The 23,968-nt window shown below is 42.4% G+C and overlaps 1 protein-coding gene across 1 annotated transcript in view; it reads right to left on the bottom strand.

The window, feature by feature from the left end:
- Positions 1-6,789: 6,789 nt before the first annotated feature.
- The window catches only part of WDFY1 (WD repeat and FYVE domain containing 1), a 68,742-nt gene continuing 51,563 nt past the window's right edge, over positions 6,790-23,968 (bottom strand). The window contains exons 9-12 of the mRNA XM_002749836.6: positions 16,901-17,002; positions 13,796-13,926; positions 12,163-12,271; positions 6,790-10,151 (exon numbers count right to left, since the gene is read on the bottom strand). Of these exons, the coding sequence (XP_002749882.1) occupies positions 10,092-10,151; positions 12,163-12,271; positions 13,796-13,926; positions 16,901-17,002 (402 nt within the window). The 3' untranslated portion in view covers positions 6,790-10,091. The remainder of the gene's footprint in view (positions 10,152-12,162; positions 12,272-13,795; positions 13,927-16,900; positions 17,003-23,968) is intronic.

Below are 23,968 nucleotides of genomic sequence, written 5' to 3' on the forward strand. Positions count from 1 at the left end.
TTCTGAGCTGATGGCAGCCCCGCCTTTCCAGTTGTTCAGGCCAAAGCTTGGCATCTTCTTTGATTCATCGATTTCTCCTGCACCTCACATCCAGGACATCAGGAAATCATGCTGGCTCTTCCATCAAAAAGCATCCCAAACATGACTACCTCTCTGCCTCTACCACCACTGCCCTTGACTGAGCCCCTAGGATTACTCCACAGCCTATTCTGTGGCCCAGCCCCACACCCTGCCCATGTACACGAGCCCCTGAAGACAACATACAGCCCAGCAAACAGAATGACCCTAAGAATACACAGGACGGACCACATCACACCTGTACTCAAGGTCTTTTGGTGGCTCCCATCTCTCTCTTTAGTGAAAGCCATCATCTTTACAAGGGCTCACCCTACACATCCCAGCCCGCTATTGAGTGCTGACCTTCTTTGCTCAGGTGTTCCCCATCACTCACTCCACGGCGGCCACTCGTCTCCTTGCTCTCCCCCAGATGCATCAAGCTCACTGATGTTTTGGAGCCCTAGTTCTTGTTATTTTCTCTGCCTGGGATGTCTTTCTGCGTTTCAGCTTAGCTATCTCCCGCCCCTCCTTCCAATTCCTGTGTATGTATCACCCTGATCGCTAGGTTTATTTAGGCAAGTTGCCCTCCAGCCACCGCCATCTCTGGTTATCTGCTCTTTATCTTTTCTCCATAACATGTGCTACCTCCTAGCATACTGTATAATGTATCTATTTGTTAGGCTTATTGTTTACTGTCTGTCTGAAAGAATGTAAAGTCCACAAGAGCAGGATCTAATTTTTTTTTTTTTTTTGAGATGGAGTCTTGTTCTGTCGCCCAGGCTGTAGTGCAGTGGCATAATCTCAGCTCAGTGCAACCTCTGCCACCCAGTTTCAAGCGATTCTCCTGACTCAGCCTCCCAAGCAGCTGGGACTGACTATAGGCATGCACCACCACATCTGGCTAATTTTTGTATTTTTAGTAGAGACAGAGTTTCACCATGTTGGCCAGGATGGTCTTGAACTCCTGACTTCAGGTGATCTGCCTTGGCCTTCCTAAGTGCAGGGATTACAGGGGTGAGCCACTGCACTGGGCCTCAATATTTTTTCGGCGAATAAATTGTGTTGGCCAGGTGTGGTGGCTCACACCTGTAATCCCAGCACTTTGGGAGGATCACGTGAATCCAGGAGTTCGAGACCAGCCTGGGCAATATAAGGAGACTCTGTCTCTATAACAACAACAGAATTGTGTTGTATCTATAAAAGCAGAATCAGGCTGGATGTGGTCGCTCACACCTGCAACCCCAGCACTTTGAGAGCCTGAGGTGGGGAACAGCCATTGAAAACTTTCACTACAGGCTCACTCCCTAAGCAAATCCACATAATTTCCTTGTCATTTATGCATATAGCACCCAAATTATACACACACAAGCATCACTATGTACTAAGTACCTACTATGTGGCTGCCACTGTTCTCATGCTGTTGTATGCACAAATTCCCTGACATTGAAGTTAGAGGGAGGATAACACGAAGAACTGTGTGGCTGAACAGGAGTCAGCAGGGAGACCGTAGTGGGAGATGTCAGGGAGAGAATGACGGATATTTTGGACTTGAACTTCTATGAATGGGATGGGAGCTGTGAAGGTTTTTTTGTACAGGAATGGCATGATTTGAGTCATGTTTTGATAGCTGCATTGAAAACAAGCTGAGAGTGGCAGGGGCAGGGACAGGGAGACTGGTTAGGGGTGTGATGGTTAACATTGAGTGTCAACTTGATTAGATTGAAGGATGCAAATTACTGTTCCTGGGTGTGTCTGTGAGGGTGTTGTCAAAGGAGAGTAACTTTGAGTCAGTGAACTGGGAGAGGTAGACCCACCTTCAATATAGGAGGGGGCCATCTAATCAGCTGCCAGCGTGGCTAGAAAAAAAAAGTGGGCAGAGAACACAGAAGAACTAGACTGCCTGAACCTTCCAGCCTCCATCTTTCTCCCATGCCAGATGCCTCCTTCCCTCAAACAACAGACTCCAAGTTCAGCTTTTGAACTCTTGGACTTAACCAGTGATTTGCCAGGGGCTCTCGGGAGGCCAAGGCAGGTGGATCACTTGAGGTCAGTTCAAGACCAGCTTGGCCAGTATGGTGAAACTCCATCTCTACTAAAAATATTAAAAATTAGCCAGGCGTGGTGGCACATATCTCTAATCCCAGCTACCTGGGAGGCCAAGGCTGGAGAATCATTTGAACCCAGGAAGCGAGGTTGCAATGAGCCAAGATCATGCCACTGCACTCCAGCCTGGGTGACAGAGCAAGACTTTGTCTCAAAAAAAAAAGTACCTGAATAACTCAGATATAAAGTCTTCAAATCACCTGAGCAAAGAATTGTTTTTAAACAGGTAAATCCAGAAATGAACAAATTTCTGCCTGACCGTTTGTTTTCTTTTACCTCTCCCTTTCTTCCTCTTTTTAATACCACAGTGGGTTCATTCATCCAGATGTTTCTACTTATAAAAGTCGCTTGTTAATGAGTTCCTCCAACACCAACAGCTGGAGGAAAAGCTCACAGCAGAATTTTCCTCACATTCAGTCTAATGTGGCGTTTTCAAAGCATGGAAAGAAATGTATCCAGTTTTGCTCTCCAATGTTGAATAAATGAAGCAAACAAGATCTAAATCAAAGGTCTAAAGATCAGGGACTAAGCAGGTCTTGTGTGATGGACACTGAGCATACAAAGACCAGCCCCTATCGTCCAGAGGCTTCCAAGTTAGAGCAGAAACATAGATTACAGGCCATTATCATGCATGGGTCTCACGACAAAGAGTTAAAAGCATGCGGTGGATCTAGACCATTTAAATAAATGTGAAATTGTTAAAAAATAATTTTCCTTTCTCTGAGTTGAGGGTTTTTTTGTTTCGTTTTGAGACCGAGTCTCACTCTGTCACCCAGGCTGGAATACGGTGGCACGATCTCGGCTGACCGCCACTTCCACCTCCCAGGTTCAAGCTATTCTCCTGCCTCAGCCTCCCAAGTAGCTGGGATTACAGGCACCCACCATCATGCCTGGCTAATTTTAATATTTTTAGTAGAGACAGGATTTCACCATGTTAGCCAGGTGGGTCTGGAACTCCTGACCTCGTGATCCAGCCGCCTCGGCCTCCCAGAGTGCTGGGATTACAGGCGTGAGCCACCTTGCCCAGCCTTTTTTTCTTTTTTGAAATGGAGTCTCACTCTGTCACCCAGGCTGAAGTGCGGCGGTGCAATCTCAGCTCACTGCAACCTATGCCTCCCAAGTTCAAGTGATTCTCCCACCCCACCCTTCCAAGTAGCTAGGATTACAGGCACCCGTTATCATGCCTAGCTAATTTTTGTAGAGACAGGGTTTCAATGTTGGTCAAGTTGGTCTTGAACTCCTGACCTCAGGTGATCTACCTGCCTTGGCCTTCCAAAGTGCTGGAATTATGGGCATGAACCACTGTGCCTGGCCAAGGTATTCTGAATTCAACAAATTATGAAAGCCTGTAAATCTCGGTATCACAGAATTAACCAAAGAAATCTACAACTATTACAATATCTGGTTGTTTACTATTATCTTGCCAAAACTCAGTATCACATTTTTTAAATAAAGTAATGATACCTGGAATTTTGAAAAACTAAAATCATGTGATTGTTTTGTGACTTTTATTAGTTATGTTTGATTTTCACGATAGAGTCTGCAAAGCTATTGGCTATTCTCAATATTACAGGTGCAGATGATAATCCCTGTTACAAGGGAGGATTTAAGTCAAAGTCCTTTAAGAGCATCATAGGTTTAACAGCCGTACTCTAGAAGACTGATTCCCAAGTTCTTTCAAATTTATTAGCTCGATTTTTGGATACCCCTCCATTCTTTGCTGTGCATTAATGTTAATCTATTTTGGATAAAACTCAGGCCAGGGGTGGTGGCTCATACCTATAGTCCCAGCACTTTGGGAGGCTGAGGCAGGCAGATCACTTGAGGTTAGGAGTTCAAGACCAGCCTGGCCAACATGGTAAAACCTTGTCTCTATTAAAAATACAAAAATTAGTCAGGCGTGGTGGTGGGTACCTGTAGTCCCAGCTACTCAGGAAGTTGAAGCAGGAGAATCTCTTAAACCTGGGAGGCGGAAGTTGAAGTGAGCCGAGAGCATGTTACTGCACTCTAGCCTGGGTGACAGAGCCAGACTTCATCTCCAAAAATAAAATAAAATTTGCTTTCTAGAAGAAATTAAAACAAATACACACATATGTTTATTACAGCACTATTCACAATAGCAAAGACTCAGAACCAACCCAAATGCCCATCAATGATAGACTGGATAAAGAAAATGTGGCACATATACACCATGGAATACTATGCAGTCATAAAAAAGGATGAGTTCTTGTCCTTTGCAGGGACATGGATGAAGCTGGAAACCATCATTCTCAGCAAACTGACACAAGAATAGAAAACCAAACACCACATGTTCTCACTTATAAGTGGGAGTTGGACAATGAGAACACATGGACACAGGGAGGGGAACATCTCACACCAGGGCCTGCTGGGGAGGTGGGGGCTAGGGGAGGGATAGCATTGGGAGAAATGCCTAATGTAGATGATGGGGTAATAGGTGCAGCAAACCACCATGGCACGTGTATACCTATGTAACAAACCTGCATGTTCTGCACTTGTACCCCAGAACTTAAAAGTATAATTTAAAAAAATTTTTTTTCAAAATAAAGAAAATAGGGTATTATAAAACACCAATTAAGAATCACTGCTCTTTAGAGAATATAGGAAGTGAGTAATTGGTTTGCAATACAGGGTTACTAGAAAATGAGGTTGGACTTTGACGACCTCAGAATCTCCAGTTTTCCACTTGGGAAATTGATATAATTTTCACTGTAAATTAATTCCCATTCCATATATTAAGACACTAAGAGATATCTTTTTATTGCCTATCCAAAGACATAAATTCCATTCTTGGCAATAGTGTGAGGATATTAGCAATAACAATAAAAACTTAGTAACACGCATATTCTGACCTGGCAATTCCCACTTTTTAGGCTTTATCCTCAGAAAATAATTGGAAAGGTGGGCAAGATAACATACAGGCATGTTAAGCTTATATGTTTTTAAATAAAAAAAAATTTTTTTAATATTTAGTGTTTTAATTAAAATGATAATCTAAACATATATAATCTCATTTTATCATGAGATTAGTGAAATAACTGATTCAGCCACATAGTAGGACAATGGAACTCTGGTATACATGCTGGGATTATGCTGTAGTGAAGACACACACAAATCCTTAGCTACTCTCCCACCCCTGACACACACACCACACACCCTGACCTCAGTGAACTAAAACAATGAAGACTTATTTCTCAATGATGTGAAATCCGCTGCAGGCCCAAAGCAGCTGCACTCTGTGGAATGGCTTAGTGTGACACTTCACCAACACATGCTTCATGGGCATGGAAGAAAGTGTCATAGTACCATACCCTCTCACCTGCAGTAAAGGGCTTCTGCCCACATTTCATTTGCTAAAGCAAGTTACAAGAGCCTTTCTTGACCTTGACTAGAGACGTGATTCCAATATGTGCCCAGATGATGTCAAGAGCAAATGTCTACTGCAACCACGCAGCCATAAAAAATACTAACATGAAGCTCTACTTTTTGACATGGGCAAACTATCCATAATCTATCAAGTGGAAAAACAAGTATGGTCCCATTTTTTAAAAATCTAAGTGTGTGTTACAGATGTATGGAGACATTTAAAAAAACCTTGGGAAGACATACATGATAAGTTTAATATTGTTTTCTCCGGGTAGTAGGATTATATGATTTGAAAAACAATTTGTGGGCCAGACGCAGTGGCTCATGCCTGTAATCCCAGCACTTTGGGAGGCTGAGGCAGGCAGATCACGAGGTCAGGAGCTCGAGACCAGCCTGATCAACATGGTGAAAACCTGTCTCTACTAAAAATACAAAAATTAGTCGGGCATAGTGACAAGCAACTGTAATCCCAGCTACTCAGGAGGCTGAGGCAGGAGACTCACTTGAATTCCGGAGGTGGAGGTTGCAGTGAGCCGAGATCTCACCACTGCACTCCAGCCTGGGTGACAGAGCGAGACTCAAAAAACATCTCAAAAAACAAAACAAAACAAACACAAAAAAACAGCTTGCTTTATACTTTTTGGTTGTATCTTTTTCTCTTCCATTTTTTATTATATTATTTTGATGATGAGAGAAAAAAAAAACTGTATCTATTTTAAAAAACACACAATTCACTGCCTTTTTGGTTTTTTAAATCAATCTCTTATTGGTTTAGTTGAGGTATCAGTTCTCCTAAGTCTGAACCACACATGTTCACTCACGAAACTGAGCTGCTGAGAAGCAGAACTTGATCTTGGTATCACTCGACAGAACTGTGTAGTCAGAGAGCCTAAATAGCCTGCACTATGCTGACTGCTACCTCAAGCAGCAGAGCCTTACAGACAACACAAATGACATGCTAGCACATTAAGGCCAGAGGGAGGAAGGAGGCCTGTGCTTTCAAGTCAGACAGACAGACTTCATAACACATATTCTCTTGGTTTTCTCATCTGTAAAATGGGAGGACTAATGTGTTTCGCAAGTGTTGCAAGGATTAAGATTAAGATAAGGCAGTGAAAGCACCCAGCACACAGAGGGTGCTGAAGAAATAGTTGCTACTGGGGGGGCGGGGAAAAAAGAAAAATAGTTGCTACTGTTATTGCCCGATGTCCAGGCTGATACAACAAAAGTGATATTAGGCAAACATAGTAACAAGCAAGGAATGTTTTATTGTGTGCATTTTCTAAAAAACAAAACAGAACAAAAAACACAAAACAGAACCCACAAATAGGAGCAAAGAACAAAGTTTTCTAGCATCTCTGGGATACACAGGGCACCATATCTTATAGAAACATAGCTAGTACAAGAACAAAGTGTACTAATTAATGTTACCCTTTGCTTCCCCAGTCAAAAAAGGCTATAGAGAAAAACACTTTAAATTGTACTCTAATACAAATTTGTTGCACAATTAAACTTCAACTTACTCAAAGAGTTTATTGTATTGTAAACTGCAGAAAATAGAATAAGCATTCAATAAATCTGCTCACAATTAACAATTAAGCAATAGACACTTGAATAAATATAGCATGTATTACTTATTTGTTAAGCCTCATGTTTATGATGAGCAGATGGTTTATCATCATAGTTACAGGGTTTTTTACATTTTAGGAGATACTATATCCAGTAACGGAAGTAGAAAGTACTTTAATGAAAACTGATTTTAGAAAAATATCTCCTTGGGTCCGAGCGGTATTTATCACATATTTGGTTCCGTTTTACTAGTTTAAAAATAGAGGTACTAACAAACTGAATTCTTTCATGGGAGAACAAAGTGATACATTCTAGAGCAATATTATTTCTTCATCTCCTTTAGGTAGCATGACACAGCTAGGATGAAGTAGAGATTTAAAATGTCATGAATCATTTGTTTCTACCTAATCCTATAAGGTATTGCTATCATTTGGACTAAGAAAGAGCAGTTTCACAACTTGTTCATAATGAAGAATTGGCATTTCCTTATCACATACATACTAGATCTAAATATAAGGATTTTCTCTACTATCTGTATTCCATGATCCTTATCTCTACAAATTAGCCTGCATAGTCATGAATGGAAAGACCAGTAAACTGTTACTTGAGGAACTAATTTAAATGACCCATTTAAGAGAAATGCAGTCAAAATAAGGCAATAACTATCAGCCTATCTGAACTTTCCTTCTGAGCCTATTCAGTAAAATTGAGAAAATAATTTTTGCCCACCTCTATAAAAATATTACCCCATTTGCTACCTAGCATGTGAGAGAGACAAGACAAGTCGGTCATGTTTGTGTCTAAAAAGAAAAATGATGATAGGCCTGGTGCAGAGCAAGCTATATGGAAACATCCACCTTTCCTTTTCTGAGATACGTCACTGCAATTCTTCCTTAAATATACATTTCCTCCTTGATTTATATTAACCCCTTAGGAGGCACTATAATAACTTTATGTTCCTACGGAACATAGGGTTTTTCAAGAATTTTTTAAAATAAAAAAGGTTTGAAAGCTATGGAGTAAACTCAGCAGCTGTGATATTCCGTTCAGTCTACCACAGATGTCAAACAAACGGTCACATTTTACAGAAGTTGAAGGAAAACAAAACCACAGTTCTGCACCTTCCACAGGGCAAGGAATTATCATATTCTATTTTCCTTTCAGGACTTCGTAAAATCCCTAGGATAGCACCTTTGTATGGGCTGAACCATTAACTGAACTAAAATTAATACAGGAAGCTTAACATTCAACATTGTGCTTGAACAAAACTTACCACTACTCAATTTTTCTTCCAAACTATGTTAGTAATATACATCTTGCAAAGAGTCCAGGAAGTTTTTAAAAGAATCTCTCTAGGTGATGTAACACAAAAACTCTAAGGAACAACAAAACCCTTCAGTCTTATTTCGGAACACAAGTCAACGTTTAATGCAGATCATTCCAGAACACGATGTACCTAACCCCTCTCCTTTCCTTACGTGTGTCACACAGCCAATAACACATCTTAGTTTAATTGCCTCCTTAAACTTTTTAGTCCCTCTAAGACGTCGTTATGGAACAGATTCAGTCCTTTAGTTTTATCGTATGGAATGACCCTATTGTCCGGGTATGATGCCAACACAGTGATGCAGTAATGAGGTGGTTTATTTTAAAATCAATATCCATTAGTAAGATTAGCAAAGATACTGTTCCTATCTATTTTTGTATTTGTCCTTTAAAAAGGTAGGCCCTTCTCCACTTACTTCCATATCCCTAGAGAACAGATATATGTACTGTTGTTTAAAAAAAAAAAGTCAAACATAGAAATACTGGAGCATTAAAAGACAGGCCCATTTCCTCTCTTCCTCATCCTGGTACACAGTGCCCAAAAGCTTTAGAAATGCCATTATGAGCAATAGCTTTTGCTAGTTGTTAGGAAGGCAATTTACGAGTTGGGAATTATTGTGCAAGACCTGACTGATGATGACAGCTCTGGGTCGCTACCTTCCTTTTATGAAAACATGAATAATACTAGTTATAACTCAGAGTCAACATAGTGTAAAAGCTGTGGAATGCTTTTGTGGGGGGGTATATTAAATTGCAAGAATATTGCAGAGGCTCGTCTTAGAACAACAAATAGAAGGTTGGTTTAGTGAAGAGGACTGGGCTGTTCCATGCAACACTGATCATTTCACATCACAATGGTGGCTGGGTTTTCCATCAGTCATTGCTAACGGCAATGAGAAGAAGTCAGGTGGCTTGTGTCACTCCCATGTTAACAGCACCATAAAAAAGTTTTGTCCTCGGAATTTGGGGGAAAGGGTTACAAAAATTTCACAACTTAATGACAACCTCAAAAGTTCACCCACGGCATACTGGCTGGGAAGAGAGACAACTGAAGCAAGCCAATGTTAAGTACAAGTTATGGCACTACAGAAAAATAACAGATCTCTTTAAGAAGTATATCAATAACTAAGTATAGAAGATATTCACATACTGCCAGCTCATAGGGAAAGATGGCTGGTTTTGTAAGTTCCTAATGCCTCCCTTCAAGAAAGAGAGAACAAGTCTTTCTTCCCCCAGTTTGTGCTCTGACAACAGCCACCCTGGAAGGCCCCCTAGGCTAAGTGAAGTGTCTGTACTTTCACCGCTTTGAGAAAGTTCTAAGCATTCACTTTTTCATTTGATTTTTTTCCCTGCTAAAACTCATTTGCTAGATTATTCTTTCATTACACATTAGGTCACTGTTCATGGGGAAGTTTCGCTGAAGTAATTCCAGGCTTCAGGGAACCACTACAGATAGACCTTTTCCGTATCAGTCCCCACAGGTAAGTTCCACGAGTGCCCCAAAACACACCTTTACATTTTCTTTTTAAAAACGTTGATTTGTTTGTAAGTGGCTACTGTCCATTCACGGGACAGCGCTGTGGAGCTGCGTAGGAAGGACTTCATTTGGTGGAGTTGCTGTTCTTAGGTGTGGATGTTGCCCAGCTCTCAGATCAGTGTGGAGAAAACCCAGTTGCTAGACTGCAGCCCACCACAGGCGTCATGTCCCAGATCTACGAGGAAGGAAGATACGCAGAAAAGACAGCAGTGATGACCAGGTCTAACGGCAAGAGTCAACAGAAACAAATGACTGTGAAAACTGAAAAGGTGTCACAATAATGAATTCTCTCTTCTCTTCTTTCATAACACCTCCTTAAGATATATAGAGAGAGGCTGGATGGCTGGGTGCAGTGGCTCATGCCTGGAATCCCAGTACTTTGGGAGGCCTAAGCAGGTATATTGCTTGAGCACAGGAGTTCGAGACCTGCCTAGTCAACATGGCAAAACTCTGTCTCTACCAAAAAAATATATATATACAGAAATTAGCCTGGCATGGTGGCACATCCCTGTGGTCCCACCTACTTAGGAGGCTGGTGGAAGGATCACCTGAGCCCAGACGCAGGGGTTGCACCCAGTCCAGATCACACCACTACACTACAACCTGGGTGACAGAGCGAGACCTTATCTGAAAAGAAAAGATTTTTAGAAAAATAAAACAATGTAGTTCCACTAAAATGTGAACGAAGCATTTAAATAGTGTCTTTAGACATAAAAATTATATCATAATAATGTTTTGGTATAAATTCAATTTTTTTTTAGAAAAGCCTATCAGGAATATAAAGTATCTCAGAGTTTTAGCACTCAAGAGTGGTACTTAGGCGGGCCGGGTGCAGTGGTTCACACCTGTAATCCCAGCACTTTGGGAGACCAAGACAGGTGGTTCATGAGGGTCAGGAGTGGCCAAGACCAGCCTGGCCAAGATGTTAAAACCCCGTCTCTACTGAAAATACAAAAAATCAGCTGGGCGCAGTGGCAGGCACCTATAATCCCAGCTACTCAGGAGACTGAGGCAAGAGAATTGCTTGAACCCAGTGAGGGTGGAGATTGCAGTGAGCCGAGATCATGCCACTGCACTCCAGCCTGGGTGACAGAGTGAAACTCTGTCTCAAAAAAAAAAAAAAAAAAGTGGTACTTAGGCCAGGCATGGTAGCTCATGCCTGTAATCCCAGCACTTTGGGAGCCTGAGGTGGAAGGATCACTTGAGCCTAGGAGTTTGAGACCAGCCTAGGCAATATAGTAGGACCGAATCTCTACAAAAAATCCCCCAAAATTAGCCAAGCCTGGTGGCAGGCACCTGTAGTTCCAGCTACTTGGGAGGCTGAGGTAGGAGGATTGTTTAAGCCTGGAAGGTGAAGGCTGCAGTGAGTAGTGATGGTGCCACTGCACTCCAGCCTGGACAACAGAGCAAGACCCATCTCAAAAAAAAAAAAAGAGGAGTACTAAGTATAAAAGACTTCATTTCAATTTATGTGTTAGAGACCCGGGGATTTAATTTTTAAAAGGTGTGGTTATTTCTTATAATGAGGATGTATTCTGCCCAGGATGAAAGGAACATTGGCAAGGGAAGGAAGGTCTTGAGATGGGTCAAGGGTGAGGGCCGAGGCCAGCAATCGAGGAGAACCCTGAGGTCAGCTCCACAAACAGGGATACACAGTGTGCCCGACTCACTCTGTCAGACACTGCAGAGGGAGGCACCACTGGGATCGACCACCACCGAGTGCATGGAAACTCACAGGCAAGCAATTTATTACTCAAGGTTTTTCTTTTTTGAGACAGAGTCTTGCTCTTGTTGCCCAGGCTAGAGTGCAATGGTACAATCTTGGCTCACCACAACGTCCACCTCTCCCAGGTTCAAGCAATTCTCCTGTCTCAGCCTCCTGAGTAGCTAGGATTACAGGCATTCACCACCTCACCTGGCTAATTTTGTATTTTTAGTAGAGACGGGGTTTCTCCATGTTAGGCTGGTCTCAAACTCCCCACCTCAGGTGATCCACCCCTCGGCCTCCCAAAGTGCTGGGATTATAGGCGTGAACCACCATGCCCAGCCGTTACTCAAGGTTTTAAACTGGCAATCAGTTGCTTATAAATGCTTGCCAATCAGAAAGAGTGACTGTCTCCTGCCCATTCACAGCATGGTAACAGGCAATCTCAACTGAAATGCTGACAGACAATTAGCCAGCTTACCTTTACAATGCGGTCGGTCCCACAGGTCACCATCAGTCCCCTGGCAACGTCCATAGACATGTGGGAAATGTTATGCTTTCCTTCATGAAAGGTTGCTAGAGAAGTCCGACTAACAAAGAGAAAAGAGATCACTGAAAACTCACTTTACTGTACCTAGAGCTAATGGGGTAAGTTTTTTTAGCAACATAAAATAAATAAATGTGGCCTGGTACAGTGGCTCACACTTGTAATCCCAGCACTTTAGGAGGCCAAGGCGGGCAATCACATGAGGTCAGGCGCAAGACCGGCCTGACCAACATGGTGAAACCCTGTCTCTACAAAAGATAAAAAAATTAGCCAGGAATAGTGGTGGATGCCTGTAATCCAGCTACTAGGGAGGCGGAGGCAGGATAATTGCTTAAACAAGACTGTTTTATAAAACTCCCAAAATAACTGATTTTTTTTTTTTTTACTGGAAAGGCTGACACATTCCCAGATATAAAAACAAGAATCTTCAATATAAAAGAGGAACTGCACTGAATAAAATCACACAGCATGGGCAAAACATTCATCAGAGCTGCAGTTTTCCCTGAAACCTCTGCCTTGCACGGGAGCAGTGCCTCTTACAGCACTGGCTTCAACTCTGCCCCCAAGCCCAGCTGCTCCAATCCCATCACTGGTTCATTTACCAACACCAGTGGTGATGCACTAGCTTTCCGATTTGGTCCTCTGCCAACGTTTGCCTCTCCTGCTTTAAAAGCTGATTCAAAGGGAAAGAAAGAAAATGGTGGTTCTGTTCTAACAGATTTGCCTAAACGTCAGGGTAGAATGGGGTATACAGACAGATGTGTCTCACATACAAAGAGCAATTAAAGAATAGACTGTTAGGCCAGGTTTGTGTGAAAGAAAGAACATTGGTCTCTAGAGTTTTTCCAGTAGTTAAATTCACATGCATGTGTGAGCAAAGGTCTGGGCACTGGATACTTTTTAGAGAACCAGCTCAACCACTGGCATCCACATGTGCATGGACTTTTCCCTGCACAGCAGCCAGTGGGATGTGGAGGCTCAGGGTGTCTACTCAGTTACTGGACCATGTAACTTAGCATTCCTCACCATGCAAAGGAGAAAGCTGTCCAGTCAGAGGGGCAGATCGAGATGCACAGTGCTTGTCTTAAGTCACAAAGCTAAGGCAGGTCTTCTCTTCAAAAATGGCTTGGGGGCCGTAAGCTATGGCTCAGGCTTGTAATCCCAGCACTTTGGGAGGCTGAGGTAGGTGGATCACTTGAGGTCAGGAGTTCAAGAATAGCCTGGCCAACACGGTGAAACCCCATCTTTATTAAAAATACAAAAATTAGCCAGGTGTGGTGGCAGGCTCCTGTAATCCCAGCTATTCAGGTGCTAAGTCAGGAGAATCACTTGAACCCGGAAGGTGGAGTCTGCAGTGAGCCGAGATCATGCCACTGTACTCCAGCCTAGACAACAGAGCGAGACTCTGTCTCAAAAAACAAACAAACAACAAAATGGCTTAAGAAATTCAGGAGAAACAAACATATGGTTAAACATATATCTGTATCACTTCTCAGGCTCTTCACATTTCAGAGAACCATTGGACAGATTTTAAGAGACAACGAGACAAAAATATGCAAACACTCACTCTTCGTCTTTGATGGAGTCATAACAAGAATCACAAACCCGGACTTGGAACTCGAAGCCCATGATGGGGTAGCTTGAGCGCTTGCTGCTACACTTCCCGCAGACAGCCTGCCCGCATTTCCTGCAGTGATGCTTCACGGGTGATCGGGAGGAGGAAAACAGGGTGTTAGCTTTCGCTTTAAAGCACATGGTTTCCCTCTAGAGTAGGGAGGATATGCCTTGAATTATAATCACCCCAAATCAATGTATCAATCAACACTCACAAGATAGACAATTTCGACGCTAGTCAAGGATTTCCCAAAAATCTTGGTGCACTGATCAAATGTTTTGCTTTTTATTCATTCATATTATCTGCCTACATGTTAATAAACAATATTATTAACACTAAGTTTGGTTCACTTAGGAGCCTAATCACTGCAGATTTTGGGAAGGAAAAATCTATTCCTCCAACAAAAAAAGGGTTTTTCTGTTTAGAGACAGGGTCTCATTCTGTCACCTAGGTGGAATGCGCAGATGCAAGCACAACTCACTGCAGCCTTGACCTCCCAGACTCCAGCGATCTTCCCACCTCAGCCTTCCAAGTAGCTGGGACTACAGGTGTGTGCCACTATGTCTGGCTAATTTTTTGATTTGTTTGTAGAGATGGGGTCTTGCTATGTTGTCCAGGCTGGTCTTGAACACCTAGGCTCAAGTGATCCTCCTGCCTTGGTCTCCCAAAGTGCTGGGATTACAGGTGTGAGCCACCAAGTCCAGTCTAAAAGGTTTTAAGATAAGGTTTATTCATTTTTATAGAGACAGGGTCTCACCATGCTGCTCAGGCTGGTCTCAAACTCCTGGACTTAAGCCATCCTTCCATATCAGCCTGCCAAAGTGCTGGGATTACAGGCCTTAAGCCATCATGCCTGGCCTAAAATAAGTTTTAAATGCACTATGCTCTCACTAAGAAACTAATATCCATAATCATATGTTTTGCTATTTTTTTTAATCTCTCAAACTGTGATTCTGGAAATAAGCCTCAAGAACATTACAAAAGAGACCAATTATTATGACTGATTTTGACATATTCTATTACCACCAAAAGTTTAGTGCCCAGCACCTCTTCCCTCTTGTATTAACTGTCAATACATGGAAGTAAAATCCGTTTCTCTGTGCTTCCTTTAGAAGTATGGTATACTTCCCCTATTAGTTATATTGCACTAATTACCACCAGCCATGCCCTGTGAGAACTTGGCTAATGACAGACAGAACTCTATTTCAGAGCTTTATAATGGTCTGAGAACTAAAATAAGTCCTGCCTTGCCTGCCAGTCTCACATGAGACCTTACCATAGAGTAGCTCTGTGAGTAAAATTTTTAAAAGTTGATTTATTGGCTGGTCCGAGTGCAGTGGTGTTTACAACTAATTGATCACAACCAGTTACGAATTTCTTTGTTCCTTCTCCACTCCCACTGCTTCACTTGACTAGACTTAAACTAAATAAATAATTAACTTAAAATTTTCTAAAAAGTTTGTTTGAGATGGAGTCTTGCTCTGTCGCCCAGGCTGGAGTGCAATGGCGTGTTACAGTGAACCCCAAGTTTCTCTTTAAAGAATCAGTATGTCACTATGTGCAACTCTCTTATTCTTTAATTCTCTATTTTAAAGTTAACTTCCTTGTAATTCCAGCAAACAACCTTCTCCACCGGTTCTAATCAGTAGTTCACATTTGTTTCCTGGCCTCCAGCTCCATCCTGACTCATCCCAGTCACCTGCTCTGGTCACCTTCTTTGACCTAGGTCACCCCTGGCTACCTGCTCTGACCCACCCATAACTGTCCTTCCTGCCAAAACACCCACTCTGCCACTCCAGTTCAGACCCCTGCTCTCTTTAAAATAGCCAGTCAGGATTAGTCTAGCTTGTGCAGTCTAACCCTAGCCAAGAGGGGAATGGCACAGCAGTAGGAAAGACCCCCGTCAGGCCTAAGTACCCCTCCCACAACTTGTCCAAGTGTGTGGCCACCGTTGCTCCATCCATGAGCAGCACCATTCTATAGAAGTAAACTGCCTTGCTGAGAGGATTTATCTGCAAGTGCTATTTCTTTTGCGGCATCAAAATTTTACTTATAACAAGTACGATCTTGGCTCACCACCACCTCCGCCTCCTGGGTTCAAGTGATTCTCCTGCCTCAGCCTCCCAAGTAGCTGAGATTACAAGTGTCCGTCACCATACCCAGCTAATTTTTGTATTTTTAGTAGAAACAGTGTTTCACCATGTTGGCCAGGCTGGTCTTGGACTCCTGACCTTGGGTGATACACCAACCTTGGCCTCCCAAAGTACTGGGATTACAGGCCTGAGCCACCAGGCCAGACCAAAAAAGTTTAATAACACATACTAACTTTAGGCTAATCTCTCATAGAGGTGCAACCAATAATAAAAGAAATAAAATCATCATTCTTTTTTACTTACCTACACAAATTCATATTTGCCCTAAGTAACTACCTTCAAGGCTGTTGTGAAAACGTATTTTTTTTTTTTTTGAGAACTTTAGTATTACAAGAATCCTGGGAGTTAAGAGCATCTTTGAAATCTACAGGCTATTTGGAACATATTTCTTTAATTAAAAAAATTAAAAAGAGTACTCAAAACATGCTTACTAAAAATATTCCAGGAATGCTTACAATGGAGCAATTTAAAATAATCTACAACTCATACGGTCAGGCATTCAAGTGAGGACTAAATTATCACTTTTTATCTGTTGGTGACAGCATAAGGTATACAGCTGTATAACCTAATTTATCCTAATTCTGTTCTTGGCTAGTATAAAACACTGACTTTAATAAGTAATAGTCTTAAACTGAAAGATCTTGGACCTATTTAAAAACAGGCCCTCAGGATTTTCTACACACCCCTGCCTTTCCAATACAGGACAAGTATTGGAAAAGTGAGGTAATAGTCTCATTGGCCCCAGGAAAGGTCTTCCTCATTTTTAGTCACACAATGATAAAGACAGAAAATGTAGGAATTAATAGCATTTGCGAAAACCAAGTGTGATTCAAAAAACCCAGATTAACCATGCAAATAGTGAAATACACAATCAAGCCAGTGAGACTCGACAGTGTCTACTCACTTGTCTCAGCCCCAGCGTCTTTGTGTCCCACATCTGCTTTATGTTCCAGAAAAAAGGCTGCTCACATTTCTGACAAGAATCACTTTCCAACCACTGAGGAGCCTGGGGGAGCAGAAAAAGCCGATATCAGTGTGTCTATATGTTTACTTCCATGTTTCAAAATTAATATGACAGTTCTAGACTTCGCTGGGGTTAGCATTTATTTTTTTCTGAGAAGGAAAGGAGTCTCAATCTGTCGCCCAGGCTAGAGTGCAGTGTGTGATCTTGGCTCACTGCAACCTCCGCCTCCTGGGTTCAATGACTCTTCTGCCTCAGCCTCCCGAGTGGGTGAGACTACAGGTATGCACTACCATGCCAGGATAATTTTTGTATTTTTAGTAGAGATGAGGTTTCATCGTGTTGGCCAGTCTGGTCTCAAACTCCTAACCTCCCAGAAGTGCTGGGATTAAAGGCATGAGCAACCACACCCAGCCAGTTAGTATTTCTTTTTAATTCCACAGAATATTTTAGCTAGCTGTCATATTTAATATTATGTTTAATTGTGTGTGGGGGACAGAGTCTTTTTTGAGACAGGGTCTCACCCTGTCACCCATGCTGGAGTGCAGTGTTATGAACATGGCTCACTGCAACCTTGACCACTCAAGCTCAAATGATCCTCCTGCCTCAGCCTCCCCAATAGCTGGGACCACAGGTGTATGTCATCACGCCCAGCTAATTTTTGTTAATTTTTTTAGAGACAGGGTCTATGTTTCCCAGGCTTGTTTTGAACTCCTGGCTTCAAGCAATCCTTCTGCCTCAGCCCCACAGAGTGCTGGGATTACAGGCATGAGCCATTAATTGTGTGTTGAGTAATTATAACAGTTTTAGCCATGGTTACAGGATTGTTCAATTTGTAATCTACAGATAAGAGGAAGTAAATCCGTTTTTATCGTGCACCCTTAAGGGTTGTCTTTATGTATTTCTTTTTTATGCCAAAGATATTTGAACTCTAAATCTAGTTGAGTAAAAACCCAATGCATGCAGCAGAATCTGGTGACCTACTGCTTGGAAAGGTTTGCAGGGTCACGGGTGACTAACAGAAGAGATCTGACAAAATCACATCACTAGTTGCTCTGGGTAGGGACCATGCCGGCAGATTTGCTCTGCTTTCCTTCCCAGCCACAGCAGCAGGTCCCTCCCTCTTGGGGCCACACGGGCATCCTTCAGCCTCCACTGAGCAGCAAGCTCTGGTATTGTAAATCTTGGTGCACTTGATATATCCACAGCCTGTCACACAGTAGGTTCTTTTCACATTTTTGTTGAAACAGAGGAATAAGTGTCAACATTAATAGGTTAAAAACTCAGAAAATAGGCCGGGCGTGGTGGCTCACACCTGTAATCCCAGCACTTTGGGAGGCCAAGGCAGGCAGATCACCTGAGGTCAGGAGTTCGGGACCAGCCTGGCCAATATGGTGAAATCCCATCTCTACTAAAAATACAAAAATTAGCCAGGCATAGTGGCACGCCCTGTAATCCCAGCTACTTGGGAGGCTGAGGCAGGAGAATCACTTGAACCTGCGAGGTGGAGGTTGCAGTGAGCCAAGATCATGCCATTGTACTCTAGCCTGAGCGACAAGAGTGAGACTCTGTATCAAAAAAAACAAAAACATTGCCGGGCGCGGTGGCTCAAGCCTGTAATCCCAGCACTTTGGGAGGCCGAGGTGGGTGGATCACGAGGTCAAGAGATCAAGACCATCCTGGTCAACATGGTGAAACCCCGTCTCTACTAAAAATACAAAAAATTAGCTGGGCATGGTGGCGCGTGCCTGTAATCCCAGCTACTCAGGAGGCTGAGACAGGAGAATTGCCTGAACCCAGGACGCAGAGGTTGCAGTAAGCCGAGATCGCACCATTGCACTCCAGCCTGGGTAACAAGAGCGAAACTCCGTCTCAAAAAAAAAAAAAAAAACGAAACAAAACAAAACAAAAAAACACTTAGAAAATATTTCTCTAAACAAAAAATTTAAAACTATACAATTCTAAGACAAACCTGTTAAAAGCCTGTTTAGGCCAGGCGTGGTGGTGGCTTGCACCTGCAATCTCAGCACTTTGGGAGGCCAAGGTGAGAGGTTCACCTGAGGTCAGGAGTTCGGGACCAACTTGGCCAACATGATGAAACCCCGTCTTTACTAAAAATACAAAATTAGCCAGGCATGGTGGCACATGCCAAAATCCCAGCTACTCAGGAGGCTGAGGTGGGAAAATGGCTTGAAACTGGAAGGCAGAGGTTGCAGTGAACAGAGATCACGTCACTGCATTCCAGCCTAGGGGACAACAGCGAAACTCTGTCTCAAAACAAACAACAAACAAAAAAACGCAAAGCCTGTTTAACCCCAATCACTTGTTATATAGGTGCAACGAAAATAGTAGAAAACATTTTTTCTAAATATATATTAACATATTTGGTGGTTTGAAGGATGGGTGCCCCTAGTTCTCCATTTTGTCTCCTATTGCATCACAACTTTTGGCCTTCCTATTTCTTATTTTGGACCTGTCACTAGAAATATCTCCACATATAACAGACATTAGAAAGGTCTTTGGTTGAGGGGGGTGCAGAAGGCACTCACAATAGACTGAAATAGGCCGAGATAGAAGAAAGGTTTCCATTTTGTTTTTTTGAGACGGAGTCTCAGTCTGACACCCAGACTGGAGTACAGTGGTGCAGTGTTGGTTCACTTGCAACCTCCACCTGCTAGGTTCAAGTGATTCTCTTGCCTCAGCCTTCTAAGTAGCTGGGATTACAGGCGCAACCACGCCCAGCTACTTTTTGTGTTTTTAGTAGAGATGGGGTTTCACCACCTTGGTCAGGCTGGTCTCAAACTCCTGACCTCGTGATTCGGCCACCTTGGCCTCCCAAAGTGCTGGGATTATAGGTGTGAGCCATGGCGCCCAGCCCAAGAAAGGTTTCTTTAAGTAACTGGAGAATGTTGGAGATGAGAAGGGATGAAAGAAGAATAGAGATGTGTATCTACGTGAGAAAAATGATTTTCTTGATGTAGAATTACTTTGTTTCTCTGATCAATGGAAGACAGGTGGTGATAGAGGCTGTTGATATGTGAGGATACTACCTGGGGACACTGTCCCTAAGAGAGATGCAGCAGGCCGAGCTGCCAATGGCACGGGATATTTAATTGCAGGAGGAAGGAAACTAAGTACAGCTTCCTAGTCTTATGTCTGGGACATGCCCAACTGTAACTCTTGCAAAACCACAGCCATGTGGACCAAAAAACAGCACAAAAATGTATTCACTAAGCCATTTCCAAACAACTCCAGTAAGGGCTAATGTGCTTTAGAGATGCTACAATGAAGGCTTTAATGGAAACAGAATAATAAATGAACATTCATTCCAGTTTACACTTCCCATACTTAGCAGCAGAGAATTCGACATTTAATTTAATGCACAAAAATGTTAAGTGTAAAAAAGAACTGATTTGCAAACTTGCCCATTATTGCTCAGTGCTTTAGAAATTTACTTCTTTGTCTACAGTTAATGGATTAATTTTCTATTTCACTTGACCACATAGCGTCTATTAGGTATTACTTAAAATAAAAATCTTAAAGCAAACTTTACTGGTCTGGAATTCAGAAATCTGGCTCTCAACCAAAACAGAGGGGGGCTTAAACTTTCTATTTTTCTTGAGTTAAAATTTGGTTAAAAAAAGAAAAGAAAAAAATCCCTAAATGAAATGTCTGCATTTTCCCCCCTTAGCTTCTCATTTATGACACTATTGGCTTGGTTTGATCCACAAATTTTAATTTTTTTTTTTTTTTGAGATGAAGTTTTGCTCTTTCACCCAGGCTGGAATACAGTGGTACGATCTCAGCTCACTGCAAACTCCACTATCCACTTTCAAGTGTTCTCCTGCCTCAGCCTCCCGAGTAGCTGGGAGTACAGGTGCCTGGGTAATTTTTGTATTTTTAGTAGAGTCTGGATTTCACCATGTTGGCCAGGTTGGTCTCGAACTCCTGACCTTGTGATCTGCCCACCTCAGCTTCCCAAAGTGCTGGGATTACAGGCATGAGCCACTGCACCCAGTCCTAAAAATTTGTTTCCTAGGACATAACAGAGTAAAGGAACTAAGGTGGGCAGAATTGAAGGCAAGAAGATAGTTTCAGGAAAAACTCTGTCAGTCCTATATGAAATAGTTTTCTATAGAGATACGAAATTGTATTACCATGAAACACACATGCAACATTTGTGGTCAGAATGATGAAACTGCATCAAGAAATGAGCAAATTATATCAAATTTAGACCATTTTTTTTTAAGACAGGGTCTTGTTTTGTCACCCAAGCTGGACTGCAGGGGTACAATCATGGCCTTACTGCAGCCTCAGTCTCTGGCTCATGTGATCCTCCCTCCTCTCAGCCACCCTAGTAGTTGGGACTATAGGCATGCACCACCATGCCAAGCAAATTTTTTGTACTTTTTGTGAAACAGGGTTTCATCAAGCTGGTCTTGAACTCTTGGGCTCAAGTGATACGCCTGCCTCAGCTTTCCAAAGTGCTGGGATTATAGGCGTGAGTCACTGTGCCCAGCTATATATTTTCATCAAGGTGATTGTCTTTAGAAGGGGCTGGCATTTGAGTTACGTTTCAATTACCCAGAGCATTCTTTTAACACAAAAGGCCTCTATCTTCAGCAATGTCTGAAGCAGTACATCAATGGATTTCCTAACATTTTAGTTTTCAAGTGACTCAATTTCAAACAAGGATTTAAAAATATATATACAGATAAGCCAGTTTTAAATTCTCAGTTGCGTGTGTGTGTGTGTGTATTTTTTTTTTGAGACAGTCTCACTTTGTCACCCAGGGTGGAGTGCGTTGGCGCAATCTCAGCTCACTGAAACCTCCACCTCCTGGGTTCAAGCAAGTCTCCTGCCTTAGTCTCCCCAATAGCTGAGATTAGAGGTGCCCACCACCACGCCCAGCTATTTTTTGTATTTTTAGTAGAGACAGGGGTCGCCATATTGGCCAGCGTAATCTTGAACTCATGACCTCAAGTGATCTGCCCACCTTGGCCTCCCAAAGTTCTAAGATTACAAGTGTGAGTCACTGTGCCCAATCTAAATTCTCAATTTTTTTTTTTTTTTTTTTTGAGACAGAGTCTTGCTCTGTCACCCAGGCTGGAGTGCAGTAATGCGATCTTGGCTCACTGCAACCCTGTCTCTACTAAAAATGCAGAAATTTGCCAGGCTTGGTGGCACATGCCTTGTAGTCCCAACTACTCGGGTGGCTGGGGCATGAGAATCACTTAAGCCCAGGAGGCAGAGGCTGCAGTGATGAAAATATATGCTTAAAATAATTTGAGATAACAAACTAAAATAAAAATCAGAAACAAATAGCTTTTTAGAACACATTTTAATATAAGAGATACCCCTAACTTGATTTCACTTAATACTCAAAATATAGCATTATACTTTAAACTAACATGAACCATCCTAACATATACTTACTATCTAAGGAGAAACTTTTGTGCTGAGAAGAACAAGAGAGAATAGTAATTAGGTATACAATGGCTTCACTCTTGTTTCTACATCTTTTTCCACCTGCCAAATCTGAACAAAGATGACAAGAATCAATTCCATTGCTCTACTACCACTAATTGCTGTACTTGTCGATACTGCACTAGTACACACAATACTATACATTCTATAACCTACCAGTTCTCTTTTCAAGAAGATTCATTCTAATAATTGTTACTTGCTCATTTATATTTTGTGCCTCCTTCCAAAGAAGGAGCCCTTCTAATTATCATCTGGTAGGGAGGCAAATCTGCTCCAACATGACAGCATAGTGGTTGAAGCCACCGTGGGTAGGAAATGGTCCAATTAGTATGGACAGAGGCCTTGGAGAGAAGAAATTCCAGGCATGCATTGCAGAGCTAGAGAATCTGGGATCAATCCTCCGTGCCATAGCCTAACAAAGTCCTATAAAACCCTAAAGGTCAGGCACAGTGGCTCATACCTGTAATCCCAGCACTTTGGGAGGCAGAAGCGGGCAGATCACTTGAGGTCAGGAGCTCATGACCAGCCTGGCCAAGATGGTGAAACCCCATCTCTACTAAAAATACAAAATATTAGCCAGGTATGGTGGCGTGAGCCTGTTGTCCCAGACACCTGGGAAGCTGAGGTGGGAGAATCAGTTGAAACTAGGACAAGAAGGTTGCAGTGAGCCGGGATTGCGCCACTGCACACCAGCCCAAAAATCCTAAGGCAGGGTCAGAGCCTTGCAGATCACAGGCTGCTTATCCTTACAGTACATTTTCTCAGTTATTAAAAAACAAACAAAAAAAAAACCTACTAAAAATAATGCATCTTTTTGACACAATTTGCCTTCTCTTCTACAGATGCAGTTTGTGTACACAGGAAACACCTTGGTTGATGGGACTATTTTTTCTCTCTCTAGATATATAAATATACTCCATAATGATACCTCATAATTTAAAGGTAGGAATCCCACTACTACTTTCTAAATACTTTTTCTGTAAGAATTTACCAACGATAAAAACAGCAGGTTAAAATCTAAGTTGTGAAACCCTTGGGAAAGCCACCAGCAGTGCTAGGCACCAATGGTCTCCTCCCCTCATCACCCAGGGAATACAGCCTCCCTCTGAATTTTCTGCTCTCTCAGAGTAAGACTGAAAAACAATAGGCCAAGAGCCAGGAAACAGAACAGTATACTAGCTGTTCTTGGTGCATATAACTAGTAGCTGATAAATATAAAACACAGTTCAAAGAAATCTTTGCAAATATAGTATTAAATATCCTATAATACACACACACACACACACACACACACACACACACACACAAACACATATATTTAGATGGATTTTTGCTCATCGTCCAGGCTGGGGTGCATGGTGTGGTCTCAGCTCACTGCAACCTCCACCTGCTGGGTTCAAGTGACCCTCCTGCCTCAGCCTCCCAAGCAGCTGGGATTACAAGTGACCACCACCATGCCTGGTTAATTTTTATATTTTTTAAGTAGGGACTGGGTTTCACCACGTTGGCCAAGCTGGTCTCGAA

The sequence above is a fragment of the Callithrix jacchus genome, chromosome 6 (assembly GCF_049354715.1).
Source record: "Callithrix jacchus isolate 240 chromosome 6, calJac240_pri, whole genome shotgun sequence".
NCBI lineage: Eukaryota > Metazoa > Chordata > Mammalia > Primates > Cebidae > Callithrix > Callithrix jacchus.